Raw genomic sequence first — 17,164 nt, 5'->3', positions numbered from 1 at the left:
CTGTTGATGTGCTTTACTGAATCTAGCATACATTTTACCACCACTCTGATGCAGTCTTTAAAGCTAAGGATGCTGAGCAAAGTGCTTTGAGTCGGCTGGTAACACAGTATATTAATTACAGCTCATAATAACTTCATTTTTTACATAATTGTTGCATAGTCGTGCATCTTATGCCAAATAAAATCCTCAGTCTGGACTGCTGATTGCAATTAATATTTCTGTTGCTGTTTAAAATAAGCATGTTTTTAGCTTCACTGATGTTGAAGATTTTCTGGATTGTTTATAAAATGAAAGAAATTAATAATTAAAGGAATTCCCAGACTGAAGAAATAGATGGTTCTTCGAATACATTTCTAACTGAAATTCATCTGGCTGCAAAAATGCATTCTGTGCTAAGCAACACATGCATTGAACAAGGGTTGGTCTTTCTCCAGGCTTGGAAATGTGGACTAGCATTTGATAGGAAATAAAGTGAAAGAGGAGAGCTGGCATCCACTTACAAGAAGCTATGGGATTCATGATTTGGCAGCAGCACCTGGTGGCTCCTTGCAGCTGAGCATTGTCATTGCCCACAGAAGCTTGAATTTCTTCCAGGCAGAAGGTGATGTGAACAGCACCTTAGACTACAGGAATTACTGTTTATCAGCAGAGCTGTCTCAGGTTTACATTCCTGATCCCAAAGTAAGCTTGGCAAATCTCTATGAAAGCTTTTTGAACAAGAGCGGTTGATTTAGATGTCCTCCAATTGTTCCTACTTCTCCTACTGCTGCAGTAATATGGTGGATCCCTGACATTTCACCTCTGCTAAAGGGATAAGAAGTAATAGTCTGCCCAAAGCATCACATTCCTTTACTTCCTCTATCTTGATTTCTGCCTCCAACCACAATAACTTTTGCAGTTGCAGTGGTTTGAAGATTTAGCAATCCAGAGAAGATTATTAATAAATGCTGGAGAATTAATCTTTTAAAAAAGGCAATTCTTTGGGAATTAAAGTACTGAGTGTACTTGCTAGCATTATACAGGCTTTACCTGGGTTTCTAGATCTTCCATTCTTCTATTTCAGTCCACTGGAACAGGTTTATTTAGAAAATAATGGTAGTGGATTTATAGTCATCAACAGTGTTACTCAACTGAGTTGTGAAGCAAAAAGTGTCCATGAGTGAGGTTATATTTGTAATTTTTGTTGTTTTTTTGGGTTGTAGTTTGGTTTTTTGGTTGGTTGGGACTTGGGGGGTGGGGTGGGGGGGTGGTTCTGGACACTGCTTTTCAAAGACAATTTTTCAAAAGGTAAGTGTTCTTTTCCTTTTAAAGGGTTGCTATGTCTAACTTTGACATGTGCAAAAAGACGAAGTCAACTAACCAAATCTACTTTCTATCCATATTGCAACCCTAAACATATCGCCTAAACAGAATCTGCTAAGGTAGCATTGGAGTGCCAAGTGGCAGTGAGCTGGTATACACCAGGGAGCTTGAATCAGTTACACTGGTGCATGGAAGGGCAAAAGTTGTTATGGAAGCATAATTACCAACCCCTGGAGTCTCTTCCAGATGAAGATAGCATGAAAAAAGGCCAGAGTTTGGACAGTGCCCTTATTACGGAGCTTTCCACTAATACAGACTTTGAACTGAGGCAAAGCCTCAATGTTTTTAAGAAGCTTATCTTGTGGTCAAAGATAAAGGCTTATTAACAGTTCCTAATCTCTATTTTAAATCTCATGACACAATGGTACCATAATGTTATTAAAATAGTTTCACATGTATTCTTTTCTGTGTATTTACTATATTCACTTAAAGTTATACAAATCCTTATTAAATTATATAGCAATGGCTTATATTAATTTTGTTCTCAATTTAGAATGAGACACAAGGGAAATAGAAAATCATTCCTATAGCCAATATGACTTTAAGCATAGAAACTCAAAGGCTTTTCAGAGTAAATGAAATCTCTCATCTGGTCTAAGACAGTTCCTAAACATGTACGTATAAAGAAATACATTGTTATGAACCATATTATACTTAGAAGACGTTAAATGCATTAATTAGCTATTCAGAATATACATATCAGATGATTTTTTCTCATAAGTTCAGCAAAACAAAATCTAAAAAGAAATAATTTTCATTGAAGATATAACAGCTGTATGTTTAATTATCAAGGAAACATCCCGATTTAGAATTGACCAGTTTACTAAGTGTGGTACCTCTCTTAAGAGGATCTCCCACTGAACTCACAACAGCAAATGAATTTATTCATAAAAAGATAAGTGTTTCAATTGGAAACAAAATATTGTTTTACTATATTTTATCAATTTTAAACCAGATAATTTTAAGAAATAAATGGAGGTCTTATCTACCAATATAGTTATTAATATTTTTAAATTATATAGTACAAAGTGTCAAACATCTTTGAAGACAGATGTGGTATCTGCTTTAAATTCTTTACATGAGATAAATTTGAAATGTATAGTATTTTAAATGGACATACTAAAAGGAGGGAGTGGTGACTAACAAAAAGGGCACTTGCATAAATCATTATAACGTAGCATCATAAAAGATGCCTGTGCTATAAGGGTTAAAAAAATAAATGCATGGAACATTTTCTGAAAAACAGTAATAACAGAAGTAAATGTCATTTTCTGATGGTCAGACAGATACGGTGATTCCAGTTTAATGTTGATGCACAGCGATCCATTTTTTATCACTCTCAAATCAAACCACTAAAAAGGGTTCTATATGTGATTGCCCCTAAAATGATGGAAAATTTACAGCTATTACGAAATGTAATTGCAAATTTGTTAAAGGAGTATTTCTTCTTGCAAAGCTATTACAAACATATTTTCTGTACTGTACTAGCAATCTATTGATTTGCAGATGCAACTTCAGTGTTGGTTTTAACTTTGAGAAAGTTGAGGATAACTGACTGACTGATCCCCTAGCTCTCTGGCAGCAGTTCAGTAGGTGCACTTTAAGAAGATTTCCATAGAGTTCAAAGTACTAAATACAATACGTTTTCAGAAATGGAATTTTAACTATTCCATTTCTCAGCAAGTCAAAATCTAAATCTGTTTTCCAATAACCTATGTTTCAAGCCATGTTTATACTCTTGCTTCTTACCAAGATAAATCACAGAACAGGACATTTTGGAGTCTTGTCCAAAAAAAAAGGTATTATCTCTAGCCCAAAGAAACTAAAGGAGGGAACCATGTCAGAACACTTTGATTTTTAAAACAAAGGGCCCACAATTTGACCCGCATACATTTAGGAAAAAAGTAAAAATAAAAACTTTAAAAAAATATAATAAAAAGGAGTTTGTCTCCCAATGAGAGAAAAATATTTGCCCAGATCTCGAACCAAATATTTTTGTGAGCAAGGAATTACTGGAAACCATCAGCAATAAATACACCAAGATACTGTGCTTTCTTCCCTGAATCATAACATATGCATCATGGAATATACATCTCAGAAAATTCTTGGATGGCTCATTAATTCCCTGATCTGTTTCTGCATGCATTACTGATACTAAGGTGACCTTTTACAAATCAAGCTATACATGCAGCAGAGAGCTGTCCCTTCTTTCTTCTGGAGGAATTTCATTTTTAGGGAAACATTACTAACTGAAGAAATAAGCTTTCAGCTGCTTTCATGTCTTAGACTCAATAAAGGATAAGGATAGGGTATTTATCCCATGAGTGAACACCCTGAAGCAGTTATACATGGTTGCCTTAAAGGAGCTCTAAGAATCTCTGTTTGACAGACTAGCCACTTTCCAAATGAGAAACCAATGACTCTGTATTCTGGGTAAAAGAAAGCCAGGATGGTTTATGACTTGTTCTACATACACTGTGGATCCAGCCAAGCTCTGAATTACACACAGTTGAAGACAGCAAGAGCAACATCTCATGTCTAGTGAGGCCTTCAGCAGCATAATGTAGAAAGACAGATATATGTAAAAGGGAATAAAACAATAAGCCTTTTCTGTGCCTAGGATAGCCAGCTAACTACATGCAGGCTGGTTTTGTTGCTAGCAGAGACTTGCAAAAAACATGCAATGGGTAAAAGGTAATTCTGCCTGTAGGACTAGCACATGTCTTCATAATACCTCTAGTATTCTAAACAAACTAAAATTATATTCTGCTGTCAAAAGCAATGCCTGTTTTTTTTAATTATCAGTGAAGAACTCCAAACAAAAAAATGAAAAAGCCCCTAAACAAACCCAGCCAAAACCCAAAAAATCCCGTGTGGAGGCTTTGCACTATTTGGTGTGTCATTGCTACAATCACACAGGAGCAGACGGAAAGGGCCACATATGCTGAGGGATTGATCTTGATGCTCAAACAGCACAAAAAAGCAAACAGAAAAAAGGAGGTTAATGAAAGTGTTAAATTGTAACAAAAGACTCAAACAACCAGACATAGAACTTTGTCATATTTTCCCCAGCATTTTGTCACGTTGTTTACAGGAACGTGAATAAAATTAGCTACCTCTATCACTCAGGGTCTTAAGAAAGAGACATTTAAAACAAAACAAACAACAACAACCACAAAAAAAACCCACCACCACACAAAAAAAAGCCCAACCCTTTACATTCTTCAGATTTTTTTCTCCACTTGTATACTCAAGCAGTGTTTTGATCTTTCATGTTGAGCTGACAGTCTTTGAGAACTTATACTCTCATTTATAATGCTTTTGGTGAACTCACACCAGTGTACTAAACCAAACTATCCTTTGTTCAGTTCCATGTTTCTGAGCAAATAACAGCCTGTAGGGATTCAGCACATCAGCTGCTTAAAAGATAAACTTACCCAGCTTGATGAAAACTCTTCACCTTCCTGTTGAGAGAAAACGGTTACACATTTCTAATAAATGAAGCAGGGATTGTCATTTTTTTGGCAAACTGATAACTAGCTGTAACAACCACATTGCCACAAGTTGTTTTTCCAAAGTAATTACCATCAGGCTCCCTGTGGTATGCAGTGTTTAACACATTTCTTCTGTGTTAATGAATGCAAAAGCAGGCAACACCACTATTAGTAATTGCTTTTTATTTGTAGTCCTCATTTTCCAGATAGGTCACATTAAACACAGCCATTAAACAATAGCGGTTGAGATAATCCATACAATGTATGCTGCTTTTGTTTGGTTTTTGTATCATTCACCAGTCATTGGTGCAACTTTGAGCCATATGGGGAGACAGGGGCTGATAAATGAGAATGCCAACCTGTAGCACAATTGGGCCAGAGAAGTCAAAACCTTAATCAGGTTTCATTCAATTACACTGCAAATCAACAAATCTTGATAGCCAAAACTCCCATTTGAATTAATGTATTAATAATCACCGGCTGATGTCAAAAGAAAGTAATTAAACAATAATGAGTGGATGTATACCATGCTAGGCTTCAGACTCCTTGACCTCAGCAATTTCCCTTCCATTGGACAGTAAGCAGCTTGAAAGTTTGAATCGTGAACCTTGCTCCACTATGGGAGATGTTTGGCTTCTAGGGGTAGCTTGGACTGGGAAACCTATATTCTCAACTGACAAATCACAGTTCAGGAGAATATCTTTCCTGATAAATACACCAGGAAAAAAGAAAAGAAAAATATTAAAAAAAAAAAATAAAAATCAGATTTTGAGTCCTGATTTGCTTGGCCAATTGCTTAAGGAACTCCCAGTTGCTGGCTTTCATTAATAAAATAAAAAAAAATATATAGAATGCCTTAGTTGCTATTCACAGTGTACAGTACAATTTTATTAGTTACATAACTCGCCCCCCTTAACTTTACCATCCCTTTATAATCATGTGGCAGATATTTTCTTTCAGTCTTATAAAACATGTATGTAAGGAATGAGAACAATAACTCATAAGCTTTATCTTTCATTCCTGCCTCTTTCTCCAGTGGTGATAGTAGAAATAGCATGGAGAAAAAACACTTCTTAAATTATTTTGTGTGTAGTACTTCCTTCACACGCAATCCTGTAAATTTTGACTGAACCAGCAAAACTCACATTGTATAAGCTCTGCTGGTTTATTGGTTCATTATGTATCCATTCTAAATTGTGAAACAGAATTTTTAAGCTGGGATATCCTTATTGGAAGCAGTATGACAGAGATCTACAACACAAGGAAGTTGTCAGCCAAATTAAAGGAAAGCAAGATTTTCTAAACTCTTCTATAAAGCTGTGAGTCATGAATTCTGAATTACCTCAGAGTGGTAAATAAATAATAACTACTAAATACAGATAATGTGTTAAACAGCTAAAGCTAGTAAATCACTAGTGACAGAGAGCCTTAAGGTAAATTCCTTTTACATTGGCACAGCCCTTTCTCAGAATGTTGTGGTTTTATGTCTTCATAAACATACAATGAATTGTACAATTTGTTACTCAGTGTTAAAATCATTTATAAAATACACAAATCTCCATCACTTTACTGCATTTACATACTGGCTTAGATTTTGCTGAATAATGGATCTCACTGGCAGAGCTAAAGACTTGGTGCACAGACACTGAAGTGATGAGCACCACAGAAATACGTATAAGAGACTGATCAAACAATAAGAAATCCTCTCCACTATGGAATTTCAAGCTATCAAGCTATCAAGCAAAACCAATCTCGAGTTTCCTGGCCAGAAAAAAAAAAAATAAATTATAACACAGACAACACCACATTTTAGATACATAAATTGTCCAAAACATGGAGAGTAGCTTGATAAAACATGTACAAGATCCTTTTCTTACATGTAATTGTAGATTTTTTTAACAGGAGGAGCTAAACTCAAACTGTCAGAATGGTTGTCTCCCGAAGACAATTCATTGTAAGACTGACTAGCTAAAATCACCATTTAACAGCAATCCGAACATCTAAACAGGCTGTTGGGTCAACTTTCTTTCTTGAACGGATGACAACTACAGCTTTGTGGGATTTGAGATTGCCAGCCTCTTTTATATGTTTGTATAGTACTGACTAAATTTAATAAACCAAACACACCATTTTTAAACCATGTGTCATAGTGGTATTTCCAACAAGTATCTGAAGTATATAAGGAAAAAATCCTGAGCTAAATGTTTTATTGTTCTGCTTCTTGTTCCATGCAAGTTTGTTTTGAATGTGGTTTTTTTTAACTTTCATCTGAAGGCAATTTTGAATTTTTCAAACGCAATAAAAACACCCTTAGAAAAATAAGTAGAAAATCTTTCCCAAGTTATTCTGGAAATACTTTTCAGAACAAATGAAAACCAAACTAAAAACACCCTACAAAATAAGCAGCGTATATCTAGAACTGCTGTAAACAACTGCACATTCTAAAGAATTGGATAAAATGCTGCCCATGCCACATTGGCATTGACTTTTTTTTTCAGTTCTATGAACTTAATACCAAAACTTTGAAAACTGGGGCATCTCTTAAGAAGTCAATCATATATCCTACCTTAAACAGGCTGTCTGCATGTGTTTGGGGGAGAAAAAAAACCTAAACCAAAATGGTTCCAGATGTTGGTTCGAGTGTAATTTTTGTTATCAAACATGGGTTTGTAATAGAAGCTTCTACAAGGACTTGCACATGACCATGACTGATGGATGTATTTGTAGGCTGTTTGGTTAGCTCCATCAGCTCACTCAAACACATTTTGAACAGATTATGTACTGCAGTACTTCGTAGACCATACATTAAACAAGAGACTTTGCTCCGAGGCGCTGCTTCCCACAATCCATGGGGAAAAGGAAGCAGGAAAAAACAAAACTCATAGAGTTCGACAGCTACTGAGGCAACACTTGCCATTTACAATATAAGCCCAAATATTTTTGCAACACAACTATATATTAATTTAATAAAATACACAATATAGCTCTTATACACTCAACAATTTGGCTCATATGCACTGAATCTGCAATAAATCAATAAAAATATGTCATTTGATGTAAACACACTGAATCTTCTTACATCTGCACATTTAAATGATCATGTGATTTTTGTGGATGTCTAAGACATTTTCACTTTCCTGAGCTATTTTAGTGTCCACAAATGAATAAAAAAGTGTTAATAATGTTAATTTCTTTTGTGTATTACCTTTAAAGGTAACTATTTTTTTTTTCAAACTTTATTTTACTTCAGTTTTTTTTTAAACTTACCACTAACTATTTATAGTTTTGTTGGACACTAAAAAGCTAAATAGATATTAAAATCTTTTTTTTTTTCTTTTTTTATCAAGTGTATTAGCTTATGTGTGTGCAGGACAAGATGGACTATATAATTTTACATTTAACCTTAATATGATATGAAGTGTTTTATTAATGATCAGGATATGTTTTGCTAAATAATGATCTGGAATGGGTTTTTTTTGTTTTCTTGTTCTTTTTTTTTTCTTTTTTCCATATTTGTGGCAGATAACTTTGTACATAAATGTTTACCACAAATGAATGTTAATGTTTGGTGTCGCTTGGACTACTACAAGAACTCTTTTTAGGACTTTCAGTAGAAGCCTGTGGTGACTGCTGGAAATCCACCACAGGTCAGAATTATTCAACCCTGTTTTTCTTGGGGTTTGTACGTAAACAGTAAAGTCAGCATCAGCTATTGAGGACAGTCTTAAAGTATCAGACGTATTTCCATTCCATCTTTCTCACACCTTCCTAGCAGATTGTCAAAATGGCACTGTCTTTCCTTCTTTCGTTTTGTTCTTAGTGTACTTGACTCTGTCCTAATGAAAGTTTGGTCAAAATGAAACCAGTGTTATCTGTCAAAAAGAAAGAGCAGTGAAAAGAACATACTTGTGGGCACTTCAGATGTTCACTAAAAGCCTTAAAGCAGCATTGGTCTTCCTTCATTCCTGTAAATCTGTTACAACCAGGGAATTTATTTATTTATTTACTTTTAATCAGCAGAAGAGGAATGTAACTGCCAGCCTGTCCTTAATTTCCCCCTCACTTTCTGACGGCCACAGGGTCACTTCCCCGACAGTCCTGCAAGAGCTTGTCTATTTCTCTCACAACTTCCTCAGCATCCACCGATTCCCTGCCTAGATCCCGGGCTGAACGGTCTAACTGCTCCAGAACAGAGTCCATCTCACTCGAGTCTCGGCTCACTCGGGAATGCACATCTGCAAAGGCCCTAGCCATCTGATCTGATGCAATGAAGGGAGTGTCTTTTGACTGTTTACTAGGCGATAGATACTGACTGTCAGTTGACAAGTACTGGCTGCTTGGTTCAGCCAAGGCTCCTGATTTCACTTCACAACCATCCAGTGGTCCTTTTGTTGAGGTGCAAGGCTCAATGCATGTCTTGGTTGGGCTGCTCGATGCTGAGGGAACCTCCTGAAGCAGAGGACTCAGGGCACGTTTGGCTTTTAAGTAAGGTTTAACATTGGCAATGAGAATAGTGTGCTCTCTCTTGTCTTTCCCAAATGTACAAAAAGTCTTTTTCCCAGTGGGATTCACAGTTTCATATGTCTCAGTCTCAACATTAGCTTCAACTGTGGGTACAAAGAGATTTGTGCGATAATCTGCATTCTCAGCCTGCCTGGCTGCAGGGAACTGTGGCATCCAACACCTGTCAGAATGACCAAGCACTCTGCATTCATCTGTGCAGTTAACACATTCTTCTTGCTCTGTAAAACAAAGGAGAAAGAGAAAAAAACTCTAATTATAAGTGGATTTCTTTAAACTAATGGATAGGCTATGATCAACACGTGATGGACTTACTTGACATCTGGTTTCTTAATTATGGAGAAAAAGAAGCTATAATTAAAGTATTTCAGAAGGATTGCATAAACCTGTTAGTTGACACAATAGATTTATTTAACTCTGTTCTCTACATATGAAAGCATTCACACAGCCCAATGGAAGTATAAAGGGGTCATTAGAGAATTATTCTCAGTGGAATTCAGCTTCATCTGTAAACTAATCTGCTGTAGAAATCTGTTAGGCTTTGTTCTGTAAAACTCATCCTAGAAAAAGAGTGAACAGTACTTAAGGAATTCAAAAGGCATTATCAGGATTAATTCTTCAAATCAAATAACTGAGCAATGACTGTCTTTCTGGAAATGCAAACACTTCATAAAAATTCCAAGCTGGCTTTTCATTTTTGTCACCTCCATTTCTTTTATAATTGTTATGTTGTGTGACAGTCACAAAATAAAAAGGTTTTCTTAAAAAGCCTACTTTTCCTGCTGAGAACAGAGAAGTAGAATTTTCCATCAGTATGCATTAAATATAAGCTTGTCAAAAAGTGCATATTGCAATTTTATTAGATTGGAGTATGGATCATGTAATCAGTTTCCCCTTTTTTTTGTTTTGGTGCAAGTAACTGAAAATGGATTTGCTCAATACATACAATTTGGAAGAATGATAAACCATGACACACTGTTTGAACTGATAATGTTTTCAGATAGGATTCCTATATTCTTACTTCTTTCAAAGAATACAGCTAAATAAGACTTTTAGAACATAAATTTTGATACTTTCTGTTCTACAATTCAAGGAACACTTTCGTTTTAAAAGCCTTAGTTTGTCTGTCATTTTATACAAATAGAATACATTTGAGCCATCATTTACCATTTTATAATTGTAAGCATAACTTTAACCTCATGTCAAGGATAAGGAAAATTCCAGAAATACCCTTTAAATCTGTTTCTTAGAAAAACACAAGTCTGACCCAAGTTGCTTTCTGTTTTCTTCTCAGTACTCTCTAGCTGGTACTCTCTAGTTGATACTGATAGCATAAATCCTTTTATCATCTCCATGTTTCAGTCAGCTATAAGTTAGTCTTTAGTTTTTAAGCATTTTCTTCCGCAAAATGGGTAGATGGTTTCAAATATTAATTTTATTTGAGGAATTTACTATTTATAAATTGCTTAGAATTGCAATTAGACAAAAAACTGTGAGTATCCTTTCAATGTAATGATGAAACAGTAATACGCACAACAGGTCTTCAGAAAAGCAGAGCAAACATGTTGACCCAAAGACAGGGAAAATTTAAGTGATCGTCATCTTTCTAAATTATAATAGATATTCATAGTAATGTTATGCTATCACCACCAGATTCATGGACAGGTGCACTTCAGAAACCTAGCACAGAACAAACAGCAAAGGTGTACAGAAACCTGACAGAATAAACACCAAAGGTGATCTGTGAGAATCCAATAGTGTAAACAGCATTGACTGTTCACATTTGCAAAAAGTCGTGAATAAATGTGGCTTAAATATAAACAAAATTTTGTTATGTCACAACTATCGGTCAAAATGAGGTGGGATAATTTACTCAGAACTGACACTTGTTAATGATGCGGATCTGTGAAAAAGTGTCATTCTGTGTATGGGCTCCCTTCCTTCAAGATTTTAGAATCTAAGACTGATGTAATCCCTAAAAAAATACGAAAAGCAAGAGAGAATGAGGTACAGGGAGAGGAGAACACAGGGTGATTTTTGAGGAAAATAACATAACAGAAAGGTTTAAAATATAAAATTCATAGAAGTGAGTCACCCTCACCTCTATGCCTGGTAAGATCATGGAACAGATGTTCCTGGAAGATATATCAAAACATATGGAAGACAGGGAGGTGATTAGAGACAGACAACATGGCTTCACCAAAGTATGACTGTGTCTTGACTAATCTAGTGGTCTTCCATGATGGAGAGATTGTGTCAGTGGACAAGGGAAGAGCTATGGACATCAACTACCTAGTCTTTTGTAAGGCCTTTAATACAGTCCCGTCCCCACCACCCCCAATATTCTTGCTGCTGAATTAGAGAGATATGGGTTTGGTGGATGGACAGTTAGATGGATAAAGAATTGGCTGAATGGCAACATGCAAAGAGTTGCAGTCAATGGCTCAGTGTCTACATGGAAACTGGTAACGAGTAGTGTCCCTCAAGGGTGCACACTGGGAGTAACTTTATTTAATACTTGCATCGGTGACATAGACAGAGGGACTGAGTGCAACCTCAGAAGTCTGTAGATAACACCAAGTTTAGTGGTGCAGTTGATTCGCTAGAGGAAAAGGATGTCATCCAGAGGGGCCTTGACAGGCTTGAGAGGTGGGCCCATGAAGTTCAACAAGGTCAAGTGCAAGATCCTGCGCCCGGGTAAGGGAAACAACCACTATCAATACAGAGCTGGGGATGAATCATTGAGAGCAGCCCTGCGGAGAAGGACTTGGGGATACTGGGGAATGAAAAATTGGACATTTGCTTACAGCCGAGAAAGTCAATTGTATCCTGGGCTGCATAAACTGAAAGAGGGTAGACTTAGATTATACATAAGGATGAAACTCATTAATATGAGGGTGGTGAGATGCCGGAACAGGTTTCCCAGAGAAGTTGTGGATGCCCCATCACTGGAAGATTTAAAAGTCAGGTTGGATGGAGCTTTGAGCAACCTGATCTAGTGAGAGATATTCTTGGCAATGGCAGGGGGGTTGGACTGGGTGATATTTCAAGGTCCCTTCCAACTGAAACCATTCTATAATTCTATGACCTCTAAGGAAAAGTAAGGTGCATGCTGGTTTTAGTGTACAATAAAAATTAGAATTATCATAATGTAAAGCATGAGTGAAAGACAACCCTAATCCTGGGAATGTAACACAGAGACAGAACTAAGAGTTTAAGGAAGACATTTAAGTTTGCAGTGTTTGATTTTACCTAACTTGAATGGGATGGCATTGGTATGCATAACCATAGAGACAATATATGCAGTGACAAATGCTTGATAAAAAGGGAGCCATACAAATAAAGGACATTGCTATACAGCTCATTCCACCCATTAGTTCGCCTCTACTAAAGTTCTCTATATCTAGTTTTCCAGAGCTTCTACAGCATCAAACAGCTGCTGCTTAAAAAAGCCAAGTGAAAATGCTATTCTTTCTCTCAAAAAAGGGAAACATAAACCTCCACAAAACCAGATCAATGTATTTTAAAAAGCACAAGGGGAAAAGCATTGGAGAGGAAGGTTCCAAGCTTTAGTATGGGATGGGCAATAGTTAATACTAGCCAGGTTTCATTTCATTTTATCAGAGAAATCCAACAGAAAAATAAAAAAACAAAATGCTCCAAGCTCAACCATTTCAATGTTATTTCTAGAACTTTAGATTTTGTAAATGCTTGCTATTCATTAATTTTGTTATTTTGCTCTTCATCCTAATCCTACAGAGTAGATTTGTGTAAGCTCAGCCTCTAGCTTTAAAAGTGAACTTGTATAGTAAGGGGAAAGAATAGATGTTTTCTTTAGGTTTTTCTCTATATCTAAAAATATTTTTTCTTATATGGAAATCATGACAACATTGAGTAAAAGTTCTGGCACTTTTAATGGTTTTCATACGGAATTAATCAGCTTTCCAAACAATTGTTTGTAAATTTACCTATCCTTTGTATTATTTTTTGTAAATATTTTTTGGTCTTTTTTTAACAAAAGGTAAAAGTAAAAACATGATGTGTGCTAGCTACCACAAAATGTCCAGAACTGCACAGACAATGGACCAACACTTGTCTCTGCTGCTCTCTCTCTTTTCAATTCTCTGTTGAGCAGTTCAATTCTCTGAGCAGGACTCCTCTTTGCTCGTTTCTTTTTCACGGGGGTGGGGTGTGTGGGTGGTGCGGGGGGTGAGGAGTGGGGGGAAGTAGCACTTCCTGTAAAACTTTGTAACCAACTTTAATGTGTCAACACCTCGTAGTGTATTGGGAGACTATTAGTAAACACAACTGGGAAGATTTCATTAGGTTACAGCCTGTTATTAGACCACAAAACCACCATCTGTAGAAAGAAAACTTCCTGCTTTTCTGGTAGTAGTTCTGTGTTATATTGTCTTAAAATGCATTAAATAAATGTTCATATATTTATATACAATTCTCTGCTATCTACTTTGACAACATATATATACATATGAAATATACAACTGGGAAACTGTATTTCAGCACTGTCTCTTATTCTAAAACTTGACCAAACAGTATTTGTTTAAAAAAAAAAATTCCTGAGATGAGATTTAAATAAACAAACTTCAGATGAAAGGTAAAGATTAAAGAAGTTCTCAGCCACTGGAAATAAGTTAACTACATTTTGTTTTCAGTGCTTTGCCAAAAACTATGCTTTGAGATTTTCAAGACTGATTAGGTTAATTTTGTTATAACCAATTTATGTCCCAAGATTTTAAATTCTTAGCTCTTATACATGTACCCATACACTGGGTATGAGGATGACTCTTACACAGTATTTGCATTATTCATTACTGCCAATAAAGATAGAAAGTTTGCTGGCAATCTCTAAGTAAAAGATATATATCATATAGCATATATATGTTATATATGTATTGCACTCCATATCTTCCTTCCCCTTCTCATTTCCTGCATTTGCTAAAGCAGTTTTTATACTTGCATTCATACTCACAGTATTGACTAATTTTCCATTTCTGCTCCCTGGGCATCCTAGCAGTGACTGAATTAAATATGAAGTCAGAAAAGAAGAAACAAATACTGAATGACCTTGAAGTTAAAACCACCTGCATTGCATGGGCTTTGGTGTTCTAGTCTTGAAAATCTGTGTCTTTTCACTTAACTCTTTTATGTCACATCATAGGAAATGGATTTTCAGTATTGATTATCATACATTATAGGCTGCTTGTCTCACCATTAGCCTGTAACTTTGACTGCTATGGCTAACAGTGAAAAAAACTGAACAGGCATTTTTGTACTAGCAGCAGAAACTATAAACATGAAGTGAACTACTACCACCAAGGGCCAAATTAGTATAGATGAGAAAACAGAATCAATTTAAAGGTAAATATATAAATATATATATGTAAAAGAGGTCATACACCATACTGTACAGCAAGATATGCTGGTAGAGTGATATGCACCACCTGTCTTTATCTCTGCACTTGTCTCCCTCCTGTTGAAAATAAACCCTTAACAGTCCAAGTGTTTGCAATAAACAGAAGCAGCCTAGGGGTTTTCCTAACTCTCTGGAGCTTTAAGGGTAAACAGTCAGAAGTGCTTTAGCACTTGGGGGAGAACATATGCTAAAATAGAACTGCTAAATTATCAGCTATAGAAAGTAAAAGGAAACAAGCTATCTGGAAACAAGTCACCTGGATAGGCAAAGTGTAGTGGATAGAAATTTCAGATGGCGTAGGATGAAAGTTATGTTGACAACATAAAAAAATGCAATGCAAGGTATGTATTTTGGTTCAACACAAGACATACCTTGTATATTTTATTCTATATTACCAGAGAAGCTGTGTCTAACATACGCTTTCTGTAGCAAACTTAAAGTAAAAGGTATTTTTTTGTGCTATCTTTAATTTCCTATACTTTCCTCACAAATATTATGCACAGAATTAATTATGGGTACTGATTTAACCCTAAATATATGGCACTATGAAGTTAATTAACTCATGCTTTAGATAGCTGGCTCCTTCCAATGGCTAAAACTGAGATATATTGGTTTGGCTCACTAATTATATGAAATTTGCATAATGATAACGAAGAAGAAACTCAAGAATTCTTTTTTTTTTTTTGAACACTGACTCAATGTAGCCAAAATGAGTTAATAAATACAGTATTTTTTCTAATTTAACTGGACTGTAATTATTTAAATTACACATACGCACAAAGCAGAAATGCAAATAAAAACTAAACAATCCATGTACATAAAACATCAGCAAACATTTTCAATAAATATTTCATGTACTGTGTTTATAACAGTATAAGTATATAAGATGAAGAACACTATACTCTATCAAAATACTCTATATAATATAATAGTAAATGCCCAAGCTTGTGTAGAGAGGGGAAATCAGAATTTAAAAGTATAAAAAACACATAAAAGCATATATGCATATGTACAGACGTACATTTAAAACTTGATTTCCCCTATATACAAACCCAGACACATACCTCGAACTAGACAACCATATTCCTCCCAAAACCTGTAATGATGTTATCAAATTGTATTTGAAGATAAATGAGGCACAGTTCAAATCATAATAATTTATAAAATTTGACCTGGTAAATGGTCAATCAAATGCATTCTTTTCTAAGAACGTTTTACTCACAAAATAAATAAAAAAAATGTAGCTCCGTATTACACTATGTTCATTTATGAAGGCTAAATAAGAATATGGCTAGGTAAGTGCAGAAATAACACTGAGTGTTTTAAAGTGTCAGAAATTTTGGTGTGGTTTTTGGTTTGTTTTTTTTTTTTACTGTCCTAGGAAACGCTAGCCTATCTTTCAGATATCTTATTTACCTTTTTTTTCCCATTTCAACAGGTGATGCCTAGATTTTACTATCACATAGACACCCCTCCTTCTAATTGACTTTTCTTTTTATTTCTTCTTTTCTATAAATACGGAAGCTAAAAAAAAAATCATTGATTGTCAGGGCTGGCTCATTGGCTGCCTCAGTTGACCGAAGTGGCTATCAACTAACAGCTCCAAATGAAAAATACATTGGACGACCCATTTCAAAGTGAATGTCTTCTCCTTTCTGTTTCAGTTTTGTGCTGTTTATATGGTCTACCTTCACTCTTGAAATACTCTTGTTCTTCATTGCGTTACAGAGTGAACAGCAATGCACGTTTGCTGACCCTTGTTTCACATTGCAAAGAAAAAGGTCTGCCTTTGAATGCATGCATGGAGTTCACACTGACTTCCCTAGGAGATAGATTCATTTCACCGTTGATGTGAATTTGTGTTCATTATTGAAAGTATTTTCATTTAGAATTCACTCAATAATGAAACAAGGTATAAAATCCTCTGTAGCTTATATTTCTTTGGTCTAACCACAAACATACTATGTAAAAAACCCCACCAGTACTTGCTTTTGAAAAAACAAGGTAAAATAAAGTATGGTTTATCTATTTTAATACCTTGAATAGATACAAAAGTTCTGTATTTTCTGTACATACGTGTAAACAGTTGGACAATAAATGACATCTAATGTCTAACAGAGAATATAAATAACATTGCCTTTCAGAACTTCAGTAATTTCTGTATTATGGCCAGAACATCCCCCCACCCCCACTGCCCTGAATTTATATGAAATAGTGTCTTTTTTTTTTTTTTTTTTTTTATTTGAGATAGGCAATTGCCTTTACTAAGGAACTGAAGGGACTGTAAGTAGGTCTTTATTGCAGGAGAAAAATAATGGGCTGCTCTGACATGTCCTAAATACTGGGACTATAC

The 17,164-nt window shown here is 35.5% G+C and overlaps 1 protein-coding gene across 1 annotated transcript in view; it reads right to left on the bottom strand.

Moving 5' to 3' along the window:
* Positions 1-8,346: 8,346 nt before the first annotated feature.
* Positions 8,347-17,164, bottom strand: part of PCDH17 (protocadherin 17) — an 89,516-nt gene continuing 80,698 nt past the window's right edge. The window contains exon 6 of the mRNA XM_037378250.1: positions 8,347-9,598. Within this exon, the coding sequence (XP_037234147.1) occupies positions 8,916-9,598 (683 nt within the window). The 3' untranslated portion in view covers positions 8,347-8,915. The remainder of the gene's footprint in view (positions 9,599-17,164) is intronic.

Source organism: Falco rusticolus, chromosome 2 (assembly GCF_015220075.1).
Source record: "Falco rusticolus isolate bFalRus1 chromosome 2, bFalRus1.pri, whole genome shotgun sequence".
NCBI lineage: Eukaryota > Metazoa > Chordata > Aves > Falconiformes > Falconidae > Falco > Falco rusticolus.
Note: the sequence above shows the minus strand (reverse complement) of the source record. Positions and strands in the feature narration are given on the sequence as shown.